This window comes from Acanthopagrus latus, chromosome 6, assembly GCF_904848185.1.
Source record: "Acanthopagrus latus isolate v.2019 chromosome 6, fAcaLat1.1, whole genome shotgun sequence".
In the NCBI taxonomy this organism is placed as follows: Eukaryota; Metazoa; Chordata; class Actinopteri; order Spariformes; family Sparidae; genus Acanthopagrus; species Acanthopagrus latus.
In genome coordinates, this window is record NC_051044.1 from 7,120,548 (window position 1) to 7,140,851 (window position 20,304).

The following is a 20,304-nucleotide window of genomic DNA, read 5'->3' on the forward strand; positions in this document are numbered from 1 at the left end:
TTTGTGAAGACAGATAATTACAGTTTTTCTCAATGTATGTACAAAAAAAAAGGTTAAAAAATAAAACAATCACAGCTTAATGAAAATATCTGATTAGAAAACAGAAGAAATTATTTGCTTGACTGCAAACAGCTTGAAACTCATCATGAACACGCAGGCCTTTGAACTCGCTTCACTTAGATTGGCTTTTTATCCTTCGTTATGCGCGCAATAAATGTTTATTTATTTTTTAATATCTCCTGCTGCATATGTTGCAAAATAAAGATAATGATACGGATGATGATGGTATGATGAAATTTGTTTGCTGGACTTCACCTCATCCTACTTACTGACCTCCTCCTCCTCCTTCTTCTTCTTATTAATATCATTTTTTTCCCTAATAGATACTTGATAGGCTGGAATGGCCGGACTGACATTGCCACTCATAGACACAGATCATAAAATTCCTAATAATTCTCTACATATCTTTTTAATCACATTCCTTTGGCAGATGCTTTGGGATCATTTTAGGGATTCAGCGTTGTGCTCAAGGACACTTTGACGGACAGCGAGAGCCGAGGGAGGAAAAAAACCTTGAAATTTATTTCCAACCTGGAGCTGCAGCCGCTCTTGAAAGGAGAGGTCTTAAAATCGGATTATTCCATAATTAGATTCCTCCACTCATTTCAGGTCCATCCCAGTCTGCTCAAATGTCAATTCATCCGATAACATTTCCCCGTAGGAATGTGATGGAAACGTTCAATTTTTCAATCACTCTGTCAGTTGTGGCGACAGAATGTTATCACGTTTTCATTGCTCAGTTTTGTTTTTTTCATGTTTTACGACTTGTTTGGGTCTCTAGCTTTAGCCGGCTGTGGACCTAATGGATTGACTTTTGTACTGGCTGATAATTAGAGGCAATAAAATCTTGAAAATAATCAAGATGTTAGGTGTGGTGAGCTGCTACATGTGCCTGCATCGCATGAAGTGTTGTCCTGCCTCTTGCTACTTCTTGCTTGTTGTTTGAATGAAAGCGAAAGCAGATTCTTACAACGTGGCATCAATAAATATACAAACAGACGTAACAGTCTTTGTGTGTCATGTTCGTGTACCTGGACACTTTTAATCAATGCAGCTAGATAATAAGTTACTTCACTTGATCAGATAAAATATTGCTCTAATTGTTTTCTACAAGGCATTTACCAGTACGGCTTTTTTTTTTTTTTTTAAATAGATAAGATAACTTGAACAGCTACTTAAAATATAGACCAATCCCGTGACAAGATCAAGGAAATCATAAAAAACTCTATAAAACAGTGTAAGCAGACACCGGTGCTCATTTAGTTAAACTCTGTCAGCTCTGTTAATGAGGTAGAAGCAAAACAAAGTCATGTGACTGTGGATGTATCCTGTATTTCTAAGAGTTCAAATGCAGCTTTTCCCAAACTGTTCAAGCATGTTTCATGGAAGATTCAAGATTCAACTTAACCAGGATGAAACGTTGGCAGTGAAAACCACTGATATGATTGCATGTGTAAATGTCATAGGTTACGTTCCATATTGACATTTCTCATGTGAAATTGTGTCGTATTTACATTATATGTTTATGACTTATCTTTCATATCACTGCAGGCCAGTGACCGCAGTTCCCAACAGCATTTCAACATTTGTAAGCGTTACACCCCTGCAAATCTTTAAGTACATCTCCAGCTGTGTTCCTGGCGAACTAAAAAGGTATTTGATGGCATGATGTGATCTTATCCTAACCCTAGTCAGTTGTTTGTTGTGCCTAAACCTCACAAGACAAACTTAATAAGCTGAACATAAAATCAGTGGTTTGCAGAGACCTGCATTGCAAACATGTATAACATGGGTTATACAGCTGAATGCGGAAATGATCACAAAAAGTAAAATTACATAAAACGTTCATTAAATAATGGGTCAAATCAAACAAATTGTTCGTTTTTCAATGTTATGTTGTAGTTTGTTTTGGTTCAGACGCAACAACTTCTTGGTAAGGGTTAGGAAAAGATCATGTTTTGGTCTCTTTCGGTTCCCACAAACGCGACTGTAGATGTCCATCTCGTAACAAATATCTTTTTGTTGTCTACTTAAAAATATCCAGTGGTTTCATGCTTACAAATGTTGAACACAGTCTTGAATTGCAGTGACTGGCTGTAATTCCACCATCAGCCCGTCTTACCCCATGTCATGAAGGTTTAGTTCATACAGACGCAATGAGAACTTGATATGACACATATCAATTTGAACATACTGGTGATTTGCATTACGTTAGCTGCCATTATTTTACTTTGGCGACTCAGCAACACAAACCCTTACAGGTGTCCAAAACTGTTTTCAATCATAATATGGAAGTGGCACACAATCTCAACCATCAAAATAAGTAACATAACAAGAGAAATACTTTTAAGAAGAAAGTACAATAACCCTGCCTCAGTGTCAAACTTTTCTGTTCTCACTCACATATACATATATTGCATTTTTAAGTTTCTAGGGAGACGTAAGGGGAACACAAAGTGATGGGAACAGTAGCAGTAGATACAACACTAATCAGTATGACGTCCAGCCTGCAGGTGAAATAAACAAGGATGATTTATGGGTGAGGATTAACTCAGCAGAGCGTAAATCTGACACTCCTGATAAATATCTACAACTTCAGTCTGCAGGAACTGGAGGAGCCATCTGTGTCAATTTATGGCTTTGTAGCAAAGCCGCCACTGTTAGCCCTTGTCTAATAAACAGTGTACACTAAAGCAGTCAATATTATATGCCATGACCATAATTTAAAGTGTGTAGATGACAAGTTGGTTCCAAAATCCTTGAATATTTGGTCATCCGTTGGGCAGAATATATTTTAAAATAAGTGGTTTTGTACCTATTCCCTGAATCCCAAAGTTTATTAAATATATTTGTGTCTCAAAGTGAGGATTGGTTAACAATCATAGACACTTTTCATTTTGTTATATTTGTAGAAAATCTCGTCACATCCCGAGAGCAATCAATATTTCATGTTCTCTGACAAATAAAAGGAAAAAAATCCAATATCTGTGGCTGTTGCAGGCCTCTAATAAGCCCATCTAATCATCTCATCCTGGCAGTGTGAAAACACTGAACAAGTGGATTTATTGCTAAAACTAGCAGCGAGCCAGTCCCACAAGAATGGCAGAGAAAAGTGCAGCCAGAGTTTCCCAGTACTAACATATTGTAGCTTAACAGCAGTGCAGTTGGATATGTTAAGCAATGATAATGATGCGCTCACCCAACCTCTGATTGGTTGCCTTTGTTGGTTTCATTGTCTTCACTTTACTCAAACGGTTAACTCAAAGTAAAGAGTGATTTTGTCTGTTTTTGCGCAGATCTGATACAGTGGTTTATGAGTTGTAGTTTCCCCAGTAAACACACCGACCTCTTCGGCCTGCCTCCCAGTCGGCTGCTGCTCTTCTCAGGGTCACTAAGTGTCTGGAAAAGCTGATTTTTGAGTCTCATTCCCAACTCCTCAAATAATGATACTTTGGGATCCCAATGCATCAGTATTTGATGAGCTGGGAATGAGACTCAAAAATCTACTTTCCTTACAAATAGCACATTTTGAGATCATCAGATTTTTTTTCCAAGTGGTTTGGCCTTTCAGCGTGTAGTTTGCTGTATGAGAGAAGTTCATTATCTCTTTATTGGCTGTTTTACTGGGATGATTTGTCCACTTTATAGCTGTAGACAGTGAAGTGTCCCGAAGCCTTTAGATAAGAAGAGTTTACATGTGGCAACACGGAGACGCCTTTATTAGGTTTATGCGCCTGACAGGGCAGAGAGTTTATACATCAAACACACAGATCTGATGATCATATAATAACTGTGAGATGAAATTTTGTATATCCTGAGTGGCAAATTTTCCCACACAATTGTGTTTGTTTAAGGGTGTTATCACATTTTGGGTTTCATGCTTTGTTTGCTTTCTTTCCAACAGTCAGATGAGAAAATAAATACCACTCACTGTACATACACTGTGCGAATATTCAATATATACAATGACTGGAAACGGGAGGAAATAGCTGTTAATAATATGTTTGTTAAATCTGTAGATTAGTCAAAATGTAGAGAACTATGATGACAAAATGTTTCCATTTCCAGTATAAATGCTAAGCTAAGCTAACCAGCTGCTGGCTGCAGCTTCATAATACCTGTACAGACACGAGAGTGTTATAAATATTCTCATCTAACTGTCTGCAAGAAAGTGAATGAGCATAGTTTCCCAAATGTCAAGGCATTCCGTTGGTAGCTAGATAATATTCCCCACAGCGACTGAAATAAACAGGATACTGAATTCAGATGGATGAATAAATGGACTCTGCTATATATAAACAGCGAGGGAATGGCCGCATTTAAATGAAACGCTTGACTTAACAGAAGTCTCCCAGTGAGGAAACTGAAACTAATAACCAAGTTTAAAGTCCTGCAATTCGTATGTTATCAATTTTTAAATTATCTACTTCATGGCAGAGGGTAGATGATCATTACAACGTCAGCCTTCATGCCTGAGGAGCACAAACACCGTCCCAAAAAACACAAATAAACTCCTGGGGGAGCGGAGATTGTTGGTAAGGAAGGAAGTACGAGACAAAAACAATGACACAATAAAGCTTTTTTATATTTCAAATACATAACATTCCCGGTTCAGTCACTCCCATTTTCGATAACTATACGTGTCTGTTTCTATCCTGCTGGAAATAAAGCTGCTCATTTCTGCATTGTGTCATAAAGTGCGTATGACTCATCGTGTTTTTCAGACCATGTTTTGACTTCCTGGAGAGCAGCAGCATGGATCTGATGGTGGAGGCCAAAGGTAATAAAAGTGAGGAGCTGCCTTTGATATGAAGTCTGACACCCCTGAGGCAAGGTTTGGCCTATAAAAAAAGAAAATTTGGCTTGACTTGGCAGATGTGTGATTAAAAATAAATCTAGTCTACTTAGTATTATCTATTGTGAACATTATGTCCTCAGTGAACATCTATTTGGGCTACGTCTTATCCAGATCATCTCCATAAAAATGGTAAGATAAGATAAAAGATTAAAGCCTTTTTCAAGGAGCAGGAGATAACACAAGTCTCTAAACAGAGTAATCACCTTTTTACTGACAGATAAAAAAGAAATAGCTGGATATAGATATGCGGCTGGATATGTCGAACCTTTACATTTCTTTAGGATCAGTTGTGTGCTTTGGGTCTTGTTAGGTTTGGGCCGCACATTCCTTTTGGTCAGGGTTAGAAAAAAGATCATGTTCTGTCTTAAAATACCTGCTTTGGTCGCCACAGACACAGCTGGAGACGTCCCAAGGTTTCCTCAAATGTATCCAGCAGTGTCACACTTACTAATGTTGTAACACAGTCTAGAACAGTGGTCACTGGCTTAACACATTTACACCTCACATTTTATAACCGTTTTATAACGTTTCCTTTCCTTCTGTAGTAAATGTTTGGCTCTGTGTCCAGGCAAAGAAGCATCATACAGATGTTTAAAAATTCTCACCAACTCGCATAACCTTTTCTCATAAAGTCCACCATTTTTAATATGGTTGTGTCTCACTTAAATGACTAAATGACCGGCTACGCTGCTACATGGCCCCCCAAGACTATTGCTGCTCTATCTGGTCTGCATCTGTACATTTTCAGAAGACATGGACAACTTAAACGCATATACCGAAAAAAAGCTCTGTACGTATCCATACGTATTTTCAACGATGAGCATAAATGAGCCTTAACTCCACCAGCATCCCCGTCACCTCATGATACGGAAGTCAGGTCATGAATAATAATGTGAGCGTAATATCACACAGCTCTACCGAGAGTTTTAACGCCTTTCAGCTCACTGTTTTGGTTTAACACCCAACAACTTTTTGGTTTTGACGCACATTCACTGCTTTCATCAGCATCATTGCCAGACATGACTGCAGCAGATGGACTGAAGGTGTTTGTGTGCAGAGCAAAGCAGAGCAGGAAGTGAGCACATACTGAACTTGCGTTGACTTAGTGGCCAATTACAAAAAGAATTAAGATTTCTGCTCCAGATCTATGAGGCAACTGTTTTAACAAAACACCTTTGAAGGGGTGGTAGTATGTCAATGTTGTGTTTACTGCTCATTTTGCTGCAAAGGAAATCAATTTAACCAGGTTTAAGGAACTCAGGGGGCCATAGGTTCATGTTTAGACGTGAAGAGCGGTTGATGAAGTGTCCTTAGAGAGAAAGTCTGCTTGCTGACCCACTTGACGTTAAATACTCAAAGATATTCTATTCACCGTCAGGCTGATCATTGACTTCCCTCCGGCCTAAATGCTCCTCATTAGTCTTACCTGTCTGACTGATTGCCCCTTCCCGTGACTTGGAGACTATTTTTCACTGCTTGGCTCAACAGAAAGCCTTTTGGACAAACAGTAAATTTTGTCAAGCGTGAACAAACGTTGTCCTGGTTGAATTATGAAGTCAATCAGCTTTAATTGTTTGACCACTGCTACAAAAACAACAGGCGGCATTCACTCTTGAGGTTGAAGGGGAGGCGGAATCTGTAACTTCCAGCCAAATATTTCTTCAACAATCCACCACAGCGTGAAAATGCTGATGCTGGAAAATGTCTGCACCTCACAACCCTCATTTCTTTTTTTTTCTCTCTCTGCTGTACATCACACTCTACCACCCACACACTTCCGCTCCTCCCATCCTTCATGGCAGCCTGCTGGCCTTATTTCAAAACACCTGATTGGGTAAAACCTCCTACCTGTCTGAAGTGAAGGTGATTTATTAACAATGCAATCTCAGCATCATATCCCACTCCCACCTGTCTGCAGGGACTGTATGATGCATACAGTGCGACTAATGATGACTAATACTGACTATTAAGCATAATGCTGGCCTTATTCTCACTATCTCTTCCTCTTATCCTCTGTGAGGTCACTGGTGACTGCAGCCAGTCCCATCATATTGGGTAAGAGGTGGGTAACAGACAACCATTGACATGCCCAAAACCGTTTGGACTTTGTGTGGAAAGCCACGCAGGCCGCCTGAATCATCTGCAATGTCGGTTTCCTTAAACTGGCAACACTGTATGTTGAAATGTTATTTCTTTATGTTGCAAATTTATGTTTCTTTAGGTCCAATTTTAGGGTTAGGGAAATGTTTTTTGTCCAAAATATTTGTTTTGGTTGACACAAACAGCTGGAAATTATCCAGAGTCTTGAATTTGTGGCCACTGGCTTGGCAGCCTTACAACCCCTCCGCCTCCAAGTATTATAATTAGAAATATTTTTGTTCCGGCTTGAAAACAGACAAGCCACTCTGGTTGTTGTAGGTTTTCTATCTCTGCCACTGGGCACGAAATCTCCAAGGGCTGATCCATTCAGGCTGCCTCATACATTGCAATGTAGCACAAAGTGCTTTACAGAGTTAAAACAGCAGCAATTAAAACAACAAAAGGTATTGCAGAACTGAGGAAATGATATCATCAATATTGAAGCTGGAATATGAAGGTCAGGGACTCCAAGAGAATCTTGCTGCTCCAGGTGACAATACCTGATGCCAGGATCAACTTATTGTGTATCGGTTTCTTCGGGGAAACTGTTGATAATCAAGAACAGAGTAAAAAGCTATGAGGTTTTCCTTTGTTGGCTAGAATCACCTCATTAATCGCAACTCCAGACTACCTGATTACTAATCCGATAACAGATTCTCTGTTTAATTCTCCTTTTCTATGTAATGGAAATGAAGGGTAATAGAGATGACGACAACACGGCTGAGAAGCAACGTGCCGTGTGTGTTCTGCTGACAGTTCCTTCGTTCTCTGCGTAAAGAATTGCGTTTAATGAGCTCATTAAGAACTTCAGAGATGTGTTGCTGGTCTGCAACATCACACTACTGTGCGTGTGGGCTCATGGTCGGTGCCATTCATAAGCGAAGTCAATTGATTTCTCCACAGCCTCCTGCTGTCCTTGAGAGCCATGTTGGTTAGGTAGTCACACCATTACTGGAAGGTCACAAAGCAGCAGACGTGTCTATGTGTGTGTGTTTTTTACCTGAAAGGCAAACTCATTATCCTCGAGAGAAAAATGCAGCTATAGGTATTCATTCATTTCATTTGCAGCCTGCAGTAATGCCCTGTCCTTTCTTATTCTCGTAATACAACTCACGTTTGTTAACAGTAATTCATTTGGATCTGATGGGACCGAGGGCTACATAAAGAAAACTGAGCTTTTGTCTTTGTCTGCAGCGGACGCAGAAACAGTGTACACCAGCGTTCAGTAAATACCATCTGATTCCTCCACACCACCCGCTAACGAGAGCTCCTCAGGCAACTCACATGGGATGAAAAAAACATTTGCATGTCGACTTAATGGTTTGTTGTAGCCTAGTGAGATGCAGATGGGTCTATCACTCATGAGACTGTAAGACTGGCAAGACAATTAAAATATCTGGCAGGAAATTATATATGCAAATGTGTCTTTTTTTTGTAAGGTGTTATGTGCTCTAGGAAATGTTGCAGCTTCGGAAAAGAGTATAAAGGAACAATGAATATAAGTTGTTTTTTTCTTGAACATGATCTGAAAACAAATCCCATTTATCTCCATGAAATGCTATTTCTAAGGTCAGGGACTCCCAACCATCCAGATGTGGGCCATTTAGGTCTTTCAGTCCCGGGCCAGAAACCCTTTAAGAACTAACGGAACAGATGTAATTACCATAATGTGTGGCAAAATGTCACTTCAAGGTGCAATATGTAAGAATTATAGCTAGAAAAATGTTCAATAAGTTACTCAAATGATCAACAGAATGTGAAGATTATTTGACGTTATGATATATATGTGTGGTATTACAGATATCTACTGAAGTAAGCTCGCTAACTAGCAAGTTCCAGCAGGTCCAGGTCAACCAACACCAATTTTCCCCTGTGCCCCAAGCTCCCTGTCCATATCGCTAGCTGCACTGTTAACTGAGCTTACAAGCTAATGGCAGCCACAGTTAGGAGTAACTCTGTTGACATGCTTTGTTTTCAGTATGAATTTGACAGTTGTCTAATAAGTGTACTGAGCTATTTTTGTCTGGAAATTAGATACACTGTGGATTTACAAATAAAAACATTGGATTATATTCTAAACACAATATGATCATGATCCAGACAGACAAAAGTTCAATTATTTGCATAGGTGTGCATGACAGAGCTTTCTAACTAGGGGCTGGTGTGGCTTCTTCGTCATCAGCGGAGCAACTGGGTAACTGTTTAACCCACAACATGAGGTATGATCAATTCTTCAAGACAGACAAGCCAAGGGAGCCAGGGATCCATAAAAATAATCAGGCAGGTGATGAGGTCAAAGAAGGATTTATGAATCCCCTTTTACCACCCTGTAAAAAAAAACCCTTCATCACTACTCATTAACCCATGCTCCCATTCGCAGCACCTGTGGTCACGTGACCCCCGAGCTGCGGGGCAGGATGGTTTAAAAGGAGGCATGTGGACAGAGGGAAAGCAGACGCTGAGCTAAGCACCTGCTGAGCACATCCACAGCAACCAGGCAAAGACGCTGCAACGACCAACGACTGTCACCATGAAGGCTACTCTCATTACCGTCGCTGTCCTCGTCCTGGCCCTCGGCTGGACCTCTGAGGCCGTGCAGGTTGAGGTGAGCGCAGCACTGACGTCTTCATGGCGAGGCTTCTGAGAAGAAGGAGTTCAGAGATGATCTAGCTATAAAATACAAACCAGCATTATTTTTTGCATCTTTAAATCCAACATCTGCCTTTTCTTTCCAGGAGAATGGATTGACTTTCTCGCTGGAAGCCGTCAAGAGGCTCCAGGAGCTGACGGAGAGCCACCTTGCGACTGGACAGCAGAACCCCCGTCTCAGGGCGAGCACCGTGTCCTCCTGCGCCGACCCCATGCTCCCACAGGAGTTCCTGCCCCTCTGCAAGCTGAGAGGAGCATCTGCATCCCTCGCCAGACTAGGTAAGACCATCTATGAACAGTGCTGGAAGTGTAAATACCAGGTCACGAAGACCGAAGCACGGGTGATTCAACAGTTTAGCTAATGTCTTCCTGCGTCCTGTGTTTGTTTCAGCCATGGTTCCCCTGGACGTCTGTGAGATCTGCGCCTTCGCTGCCTGCACCGGCTGCTAAACGAACCCCAGCACGCCACAAACATCTCGCCTAGCTTAAAGACTTGTGATTTCTTTCCTCCCCCTCAAAGCTATTTCAGGGAATTTTCTAAAAATGTTTTCCTGCAACTGTTCGACAATATGTTCCCTGACTCTGGTCAGTGAGCACAAACAAGTTTTAAGACATCAAAAATAGGCCGTAATTTGAAAAAAAAAATCAGACAGACTGAGGTATGTTTTTATTTGCAAACTGTTACTTTTTACTTTATTTTGCCGCTGACAGCTCTCTATCATACAGGTTTTTTTTCCAAATTCAGATCATTTGTTACATTTATATCTTGCCAAGCTTTGTATACGTATTTAAAAGAAAAGTTTTGTGCCATTTTTCTTTTTTTATTAACATTGTTTTGAATAAAAAGCGTTCATTGATAGATCTTGTGTTTCCCTTGTGGTCTTTGATCCATATCTTTGCAGATTATTCCCAGTTGTGGAAAAAGGTGTTCTTGTTTCAAGCTGCCTTGATTCATATTTGGCCAGTACGGAGCAGCAATATAGGCATTCATTTGGAGTCGTGTCTGTGTAAAAGTATATTTACAGAACTTTTATCTCCGTTTTCTTTCTTCATGAGCTTGTCGCTAACTTCTTTTTCTTCCTGTGGTTCGTTGGTGGACAGATTGCAAAAATATCCACCCACAGGGGTTGATGGGAGAGGAAACTTTGCACAAATCAAAACAATGAGCTGAAAGTAGGTAAAAAGATGCAAAGGGTGTCAGTCCTCTATATTATCAGTATTTTGAGCCACACTGTTTAAATCCTTTGGTTTTGAAGTTTAACAGTATTATACAAAGCAACAGGAGCTTTCAGGCACTTCCAATATTATTTAAACACTCACAAATACTGCAACTGTGCTGTGTTATTTTGCATCACTGATTACTTCACTGTCTTTAGTCTTAACTCATCCGAGAACGTTGTTGGTCCGCGTCCCGTCCGGTGACGACACGCTGCATCGGTAAGAGTGATTGTTCCCTCTGAGCAGCTGCCTCTTCACCGTCTGTTTTCATTCTGCTTCAAATAAACGTACAGTATATGTACCGTGGTCCGCGTTGTGAATAATTCATGTGATGCATCTTATCTGACTCAGCGAAACTACCTCATTATGCAGATATACTGTCAGTGCAGGGTGCCAGGAGACTCCATGCAATCATTCTCCGGCACCTATAATATACAGCCTTGATGCCTGAGGGCAGATAATTAATGTAATGAAGTGTGCAAACAGTATATCTGAGGTGATAAGATCACACAACAGTCCGTGTGGAGAGCAATCGCTGTTCTGTGTACGGAAATGCAGAGCACGCAGATTCTGACTCGAGATCCTAAACTCTGTACTTTTAAGGGTACCGACCAAACGACATCGGCACAACAGAGTATCGAGACACGTGGAATCGATTCTGCACCAAATTTCTTTCCAGTAACTTCATAGAGAGAGAGAGATTATTCGTTATTGGATAAGTTTCTCACCATCTTGGTAGCATTTTTACAAGCATTTGCCAAAACTCAGCCACTAGCCCAACACCTTAGTATGGGAGTAATAGTTTGATATTCACAGGGAACATAACAGACAATGCAGGTGTTTCTCCTTCCTCTTTGGGTTAAGCAGACAAGATGCAGCACTGCTGTTTTGCTGCCCACTTCTGCCTGTTATGAACGTTCCTCTTGATATTCATTTATATATTTTTTTTTATATTCAATACCTCATTTTAGTCCAGGTGTCCACAATTTTTCCAGCTGCTTCCTGGTCTTTGAACAGCTTCCTCCTCTCCATCTGATGACTTTTTTTTACAACTGAATACGAAATTCCAGGCACTGTTACTGGTATTGGTTTAAATGTGAGCGGTATCAACCCCCAAGCTGGCAGCCTGGTACCATTAAAATCTACTCTCATGTCTCTATTTAAGATGAAGTGAATTAATGAACTCACTTTTTGTCCTGTGTTGTTGGTTCACTAGGAGGGATGTTGTTTCCTTTGACTTCAAATATTTATATATCCCAAAATAAAATAAAAGAATATGATACAAAAGTGACTTAGTGTTTCTCTCTCTTCTCTTCAAAAAAAAAAAAATCCAATTCCAGCTTCCCTCAGCTGGAGAAAGAGGATTGTTGAAGCTGTGGTTCTGAGGTTTTCTCACAGTGTATCAGAACGCTCCCTCCTCCACTCTGACGCTTCTGGACACCATCTTTCATAACTGCACCACATCTACTACACATCCTTCTATATGATAAAGTTCACATAATGACCACTGGTGCCATTTATCCGCAAAGCCCTTGTTGATAAATTATCATAAATCTAATTTCTGCTGCTGGATCCACAGAAGAAGTCTCATATAGAAACTGCCTTTGCTGTTGGTGCAGCGGTCTCACTTAATAATCTGCACCATCATCTAAATGTCAAAACACTTCCTACTTACTCTGACTGCTTTCAGTGAGCCTGTACAAATGTCCTTCTATCTGTTCAATTACGTGAGTCAGCCTGCTTCTGCTAAACCTTTTAAAAGAGGTTTGTCAAAAAAAAAAATCAGGTATGCTCAGTCAACTTTCCCTGTGTCATTAAAAGTGAACTAAATGAATAAAATGAGCACACCATAAAATGCGGTGAGTCACATTTCAACACCTACACTCCTGTCGTGCCTTCTCAAACCGACTATTCAACAGGCGACGCTTGGCTGGTGATTGTTGTCATAGCAAACTCCCATCGACATTATCCAACTCTTTCTCGTTCAGTTACGAACCTGAAATTTAACACAAAACAGGCGAGCTCACATCCTGTTCCTTGCATCCTTCTTGTATTTTACTATTTAATGGCTTAGCATGTGTACAATACGTCTCCACGCATGAGTGATAATTCATCTGTCTGAAGATGTTCGTCTGCGAAATCTGGTCTTTTTGCCTCATTTCATCAGATGGAATATCTCTTCTCCTCACATAGATTTTTTTTAGCATGCAGGGGGGATTAGTTTCCCCTTCTGTGTGCCAGAAGAATCAAGGATCTTTCTATTAACGACTGAGAATCAGATTTGTGTCCTTCGCCTCCTTTAATTGTCTACTTTGGGAACAGGACTGCAAGCAGTCCTCTCATTCCGGTTTTCCAATACCTACACCGGCTTGTTCAAATTTTAATGTGGTATCGCTCACTGTCTGGCTGGCATTGAACAGACATTTCTTTTTCTTCATTTTCCCCCAAGACAAGCTCAGTTTAAAGTTTCTACATGAACTTAAAACTTCACTGAGATCAAGTTTTTAAAGTAAATTTCCTCCTGGACCTCCGTATTACAGCCACGAGTTACGTAACGCTTATTAGACGGAACAATTGAGAATCGATAGATTTTTGTTAAACAATACTTGTCTATTGACTTCACAGTTTTTCATTAACAGCTAATTGTGTGTACATGTACGTGTGTGTGTGTGTGTGTGATTTAAATCAGTAGACAAGCTGGGTCTCTGTTATTATACTGCACATTTCTGGTTTCATATTTATATTGTGGCTGTAGTATGTTTCAAATAAGAAAGAACAAAGTTTGTCTCAAAGTTATGAAAAGCTTTGGTATTCTCTTTTATCTTCAGCGGACTGAAACCTGCCTGAAATTGGTTGATTTTGTGTGACTTTGATGTGACTTCTGGAATAATGTCTCTGAGTTCACGCAGTCAGACAACGATTAATTGTTAATGGTGAAGCTCCAAACTGTGACTCACAATGGCCTCGAGGATTTCACAGATTTCAAAAAAAGTTGCTCCTGCTCACTAACTCTAAGGTTTTTGGGGAAACAGTTGTTTTTTTAATACACGTCGGGTCAAAAGTGATCTGAAACTGTGTTTAACTGCGGAGAAATCACCTTAAATGTTGTTTTTTTCAACTTGAAATTATATGACTTTTCCCAACATGTGACCCCAACGTTAGAAAAAAAGGGGAAAATTGTCTTCAATTGTCTTCACGTCATATTTCCATGGAAGCTGTACACCCCACTCAGGTACAAAGATTGTCTTTGGGTCATTACCGGAAGTTAAAATCACAGTCACAGAGTCAGTTACAGACACACACACACACACACACACACAGAGTGCTGATTGATATCAGGCAGAACTTTCTCGTACAGGTGTACTGTCACCTTTCCACGGCCCCAGACTTTCAAAGATCAAAGTTCAAACAGTTTCACACACAAACATCAAAGCGTTGTTTGTTTACTGACACTTGTACATTCAGAGTGTAAAGGTGCTGCAGGTGACAGAACCCTCAGTTCCCTCTGTGCTGCAGAACACAGGTCTGGGACCAGCAGGTGAAGCGGCTGCTTGTTCTCCTGTAGAGAACTCCCCTCTCAGGTCGCCTTGTTGGTTTATGTTGGTCACATTTGACTATTATTGGAAGTGTCTTCAGTAATAAAAATATATAAACTCAAATCCTGTCATTGATGGATTCTGAATAATTTGAGTGAATTTTTCGTTAAAAAGAGGACTCTGGATTTTATTTCAAGACCAGGCTGTGTTGGACTTTGACCGATCGGGTCTTGGTCACTGACCTTCTCAATAAAGGTGATTTATACTGCTTTTCCATCAAAATTAGCAGGTCCACACATGGTTTTTAAATGTGTGTCAACCCGCTGAAGATTGCCTACCAACCCCATTCCTACATCCCACACGAGAGGCAGCCCATCTGTGAAGTGTTAAATTGTATTGTAATTGTCACTGACATTTCACGCCACGGACGTGCCAGAGACAGTTGAAACAGAGGAGACGACAACGGCAGACCTGTTGTGAAAAGAAGCGTCTCTAAAATGGTGGATGAACTCTTTTGAGCGTCAATCCCCCAGCGAAATGGCTCCTTTCACTGTCGTAACGTGAGCCATTCAGTCTGGTAACATTTGGAAAGTCGAGAAGACCTGCACAATTACATTATTTTATCCCCATTCAGGTTAGCCGGAACACTAGACTGGAAGTTAGCCAGCTTTCAAGGTCAAGAAGTCAAGCTTGTTTGGCTTCAAAACACCACTGAGCAGCTTTCATGGGAATGGCGTGATTCCCAAGTGTTTCAGCTTTTCTTGTTCATGGGAAAACTTTTTTTTTTTTCCCCTATTTCCAAATGTGTCACCAATCAAGTCAAGTTAACATTTGCATGTGGGAAACATCATCATCTGCAGCCATGAAGACGAGTGACCTACATGGATCGGCTGTGTACGTGTGTTGTCGCTTCCTTATCAGACAGCTCCGTGACGTACATCTGTGGCAGAGAGAGACGCGGGCTGAGATTTATTAGGTGGCATTAAGGCATCAAATGCATTGGAATGAAACCCAGAGACAATAATGAAATATGGTGCTGACGGAGGAAAAACAACAGAGAGAGAGAGGTTATGAGCAAATTTAATATATCATGGTTATAAATTTTTGAAAAAAAAAAGGGGATCTTAACATTTCGAGTACGTAGCTCTCAGGTTATCTTTGACCAGTGAGTACCTTTACTCCCTCCTCACCCTGCCAGTTGCCTTTGTTAATAAATGACTCACTAATCTGTCCAGACACCTTATAAGAGGCAGAGCAGATACGCAGAGTCCACAGAAGACAGAAAACTCACTTCTAAACTGAGAAAAAGATCTTGCATCAACTGAAAATGAGAGTGCTCGGCGTTGTCCTCGTTTTGGTGCTGTGTGTGTGCAGAGGAGCTGCAGGAGTGCAGGTTAAAGTGAGTATGGAAATTTTGTTGACAAATCCTTATCAGTCCGGCTGCTTATCTTGTTTTTCCTTTCACTCGGCACTTTGGGTTCTCTGAACGCGTCTTAGAAATACTTGCAGCATTTCTCCTTTTTTTTGAGACCCCGAATGTGGTCACGCCTGTTTAATGGCAGAAGAGTGATTTGCAGAAGCGTTCAAACACCAATTATTTAGTCCAGTCATGTTCTTTCAACCCTCTGAAACCACATCTAAAGTGGCAATCCTGTCCTCTCCTCTATTTCAAAAACAGAAAATACATTAAGGTAGTTTCAGCCCTTGCACCTATTATCAACCCCATTACATGACCCAGACAGAGCACTCACTCTCAATTCAAAGCACCTGCACTTGGAAGGTTTTAATAATGTCACTGAGTTCTTCTCGGTCTCTTCCTCCCCAGGTTGGCGACAGGAGCTTCCCCTTGGAGGCAGTGAAGCAGTTGATGTTGCTGATGGACTTGGACGACAGCGTTAACCCTCACCTCGCCGAGACGAGCGTGGCGGCTGTTTGCGCTGACCCTCTGCTGCCGCAGATCTTTCTGCCCGTGTGTCAAGAGAAGGGAGCGGGCATCACTTTCTCCAAACTAGGTAATACGGAGCAAATAAGGAAATAACATGTGGAATATAAGGGCATCGGCTTTGTTTTTGCACCTACATATTATAGTCATACTTGAGACCTTGAGACCACTAAGACAGGGAGGATTTTGACACCAGAGCAGGCAGTCACAGTTGATGGGTGCTGAGGGGCCAGTCTGTATAACGACATCATTATTAACGTAGCTGGACAGTTATGGTTTTTGTTATTGAATTGAAGGACCAGGGTAACTCATATCTGATGCTTACTAATGACATTTACAATATTTGAGGACATTTTGCACTGCAGCAGACAGCAAACTGAAGCATCGACAGCAGGGAGACGAAGAGGGAGAGAAATTCACCAGACATCCTTGTAAAATCACTTGATTTTGTGAATTGTTGAGTTAGGAGAAACTTTATGAACTTACTGAATCACTGTCTATGACAAATTCTTAATAATTCGGGCCTTTTTGTAAATTCGGCATGTGTTATGCACACATGTGTGCGTTGAAACATTGTGCACTTGTAGTTCCTGCGTCCATGTCCGGGGGTCGTGACCCTGAAACTTTCAAGCTTCAAAGACTTATTTTCCTGCCTCTTGGTGACTCTTAAAGGATAAAGACAACAAAATAATAAGTATAAAGCAACGGCATTTGTATGTTAAATAATTTTAACAATGCAGGATAAGTGCCCTCCTCTGGCATAAACCATTATCAAGCAGTTTATTTTGCCCCTTTTTGAGTGTATTCGTGCAGCTGCCCTGTGTTTGTCAGCCTCACGATGATGACTGACATTAAATTTGCTTGAGTATTTCTCTCTCTCTCATCTATTTCTCTGTGTTGCAATAGTACAGCAGACGTCATACTATAGCGTGCCAGAAACAGGTCATGATAACTAAAATATTTGTTGTTAATTGGGAGAAATACGGGAGAGTTGTGACCTCGGGAGGAAACTGGCAGGGCTCACTGAAAAAAACAGGAGGTTTGCAGGTATGATTAAGGTGCGTTGATCCCAAGCCGCCATCGTTTGTATTCTCTGATCTATATATAATTGTGAGAATACTACTGATCTTTGAACAGCATCTTTCAGAGGGTGTGGCATGGATGAAAAGTTGTGCTTGTGACCAATTGGCAAAATAATACTGCAGAACCGAAGATAGAAAACAAAAAGAAAAGAGTCTTGTCTTTGCAGAAGAACAACGGCTCTTTGGCGTTCATGTGGTGTCTCACATTAAGAGATATGGCTGGCAATACTCTGTGTTTTTTATTAAGAGATCCTATGAAAGGACCAACCCAACACATAACAACCCTTAATATTTTCCTCAGTCTTCAGGCCATTGAGCTCACTGTTTACACAATGTCTTATTGCACATCCTGCAACTGCTGCACCATGAAGTAGCTCTAGAATGATAATGCCTGACAAGCGGCCTTTTGAAAGCTTTGCAAATAGTCTTCAGGGACCATTTAAGCTAGTTAGACGCAGGCTGCACCCTTGTTGCTGTGTTAAGACAGATATGGATACGGACCCCGTTACATCAAGTGTTTCATGAACCTGAAAAGCTCACCCTCGGGTGGTGCAAAGAACATCTTTTGGGTCAGATGAATATTTATGTTTCCTCCTTTTTCTTGCTTGTTACAGTGGATATCATGACGTCTACGGATCCTTGTGAAATATGTGCCAACCCCGCCTGCTTTGGGTGTCGGGACTGAGACTGCCATCTGCCAGACACACAAACACATTTTGAGGGGGGGGCTCATCCTCTGTAGTTCTTTCACATCTCTATGTATAAGGCATCCATGGACACCAGCAACATGCCAACTGTCACCCAGCAACCAGGCCCAACAGGTCTCAAGGCTCAGTCGTTCAATATTTTTAGAAGTTTTGGTCGACACTGTTAATTAGTACCATAATGTAAACAAACAAAAAAAAAATGTTTGAATATTACTTTGCTTTCATGTTGAAGTTTTAATTTATTGAGTGTGTTGCAGCTTCTTGATAATAAAAAAAGGTTTTCTTTGCGTCCTTGGAAGCCGTTTTTAACTTTTAGAAAATGGTCCTTTATACGCACAAATGCACACACACACACACACACACACACACGTACACATTTAAAGGGAGAAGCTACTGGCATTAGTCTTATTAGTCTCCATTATTTCACAGATGAGAATCACTCAGTTTTTGGGGGGCTGCAAAACTGACAAGTGATCTGTATACGCACAGCTAATGCGGTTTTAAAGATCTATCAATATATATTTTTTCTATCTATACTTTGTCATTACAAAATTGAGATGTGTTGTTATAATTGAAATAACACATGGCTATTATACAGACAAATCACAGTAGCACATGTGAATCAACATCCAGAATTCAAATAAAAGTCAGCCCGTCAGGAGAGCCAACTAGAGCAGTTAATCCATGTAACAGCAATCGGTAATGGACATCACTGACATCAGGCATCAATGTGGAATGACGCCAGTGACCTGCTTTTCAGACCCTGTGCTTCACAGCCATCAGGTAGCATAAGTCATTACGGGAACTCCTATTAACAGTCATTTATGCTGCTCTGCTGCCTGCATTGTTTTTGATTTGTTGATCTATACACTCTAATGGGAGTTTAATGGAACAGTTAATGGACTTAGCTAATGAAAGTAATCAACCTCAAAAAATAGTTGGACTAAGCCTTGAAGGCTGATGTGTGTTTTCCCTCCGTTATAGAGTGCTATAGGGGTGGTGTATTTTTGTAGGCAATGCCGGTTCCCTCAACAAAAAGCCCTATCATTATTTTACCTAAATAAGGTCCCAAGGGGCATGACCTCGACTCTCTATAGATCAAGCTCAATATAAACAGAAAGTGGTGAGTCAAGTGTGTTGAAAAGTAGATTTCTAGTAGATTTTTCCACAAAGAAAGAGAGAAACTGTCTGATCAACGGAGTTTAAACGAAACCGGAAGTGCGAGGGAGTGAAGCCTCTCGCCTCGCTTGGATCCTCTGCGTCCTCCCTCATCTTCTTCTTCCTCTGCGAAGCTCGGGGCGACATCTGGTGGCGGCGCAGTGACGTAACAACAGTGAGTGAGTTCTAAAATAACGGACATTTTTTTCAATAAACACGTCTTAAGTAGCTAAGTTTGCATTGTTTCGGTAAGTTTATCGACTCGGACAGACTCACGATGAAGCTAAAGAGACATTTGGTTCATATGTCGACCCTGTTTTGTTTTTTTTCTGTTATAGGACAGAAAGCAAATGTAAGTTTGTCAGCAGCCAGGATGTCAACTTAACGAGGTAAGAGGACTGAGAACTAGCTAACCGAGAGTTCTGCTAACTAGGTGGTGGACTTTAAGTCTTTTATTTTTCTCTTTGTAGTCCTGTTACTTAAGACAAGTTTTTTAGTTTTGAGGCAACAGTGTCACTTTTAACCCGTCGTAATTACAACCGGTGCGGTGCCAAAAAGTGATCGTCCGCCAGAAACTGATTTCCGTCCGCGGGAGCGCGCACGGTCTGTTAAAGCTGTATCACTCAGTTTATATAAATCCCAATTGTGGCCAAAGTGTTTGCAGTTTATATCGTAATCAGGAGTGACATTTACGTGTTTACAGGCAATAGTATTGTTTACATTGTTGCTATGTGTTTGTACGTCTAATAACAAGAGTGAAACCAAGTGAATACCATGCAGAAACAACCTTTCAGTCACAAGGTAGAAGCTGTAATCAGTTTTTGGCAGGTGAAATGCAGCCTTGTATGAGCTGTATTGGACCGTTAAAGGTATTTCATCTGGTAAAAAGGTCTGAGTGGACTATAATCTGTCAAATATAACCACCAAGAGTGAAACCAAGTCAATTTGATGCGGC

At 40.8% G+C, this 20,304-nt stretch overlaps 2 protein-coding genes across 2 annotated transcripts; both read left to right on the top strand.

The window, feature by feature from the left end:
- Positions 1-9,500: 9,500 nt before the first annotated feature.
- Positions 9,501-10,510, top strand: si:ch211-220m17.5 (guanylin family protein). Its single transcript, XM_037099701.1, has 3 exons — positions 9,501-9,662; positions 9,793-9,985; positions 10,098-10,510. Exons 1-3 carry the CDS (start codon positions 9,588-9,590, stop codon positions 10,154-10,156), a joined length of 327 nt encoding a protein of 108 aa, XP_036955596.1. The 5' UTR covers positions 9,501-9,587; the 3' UTR covers positions 10,157-10,510.
- Positions 10,511-15,696: 5,186 nt separating this feature from the next.
- LOC119020402 (guanylin-like) lies at positions 15,697-18,482 on the top strand. Its single transcript, XM_037099680.1, has 3 exons — positions 15,697-15,859; positions 16,286-16,472; positions 18,099-18,482. Exons 1-3 carry the CDS (start codon positions 15,788-15,790, stop codon positions 18,167-18,169), a joined length of 330 nt encoding a protein of 109 aa, XP_036955575.1. The 5' UTR covers positions 15,697-15,787; the 3' UTR covers positions 18,170-18,482.
- The last annotated feature ends 1,822 nt before the right edge of the window (positions 18,483-20,304 follow it).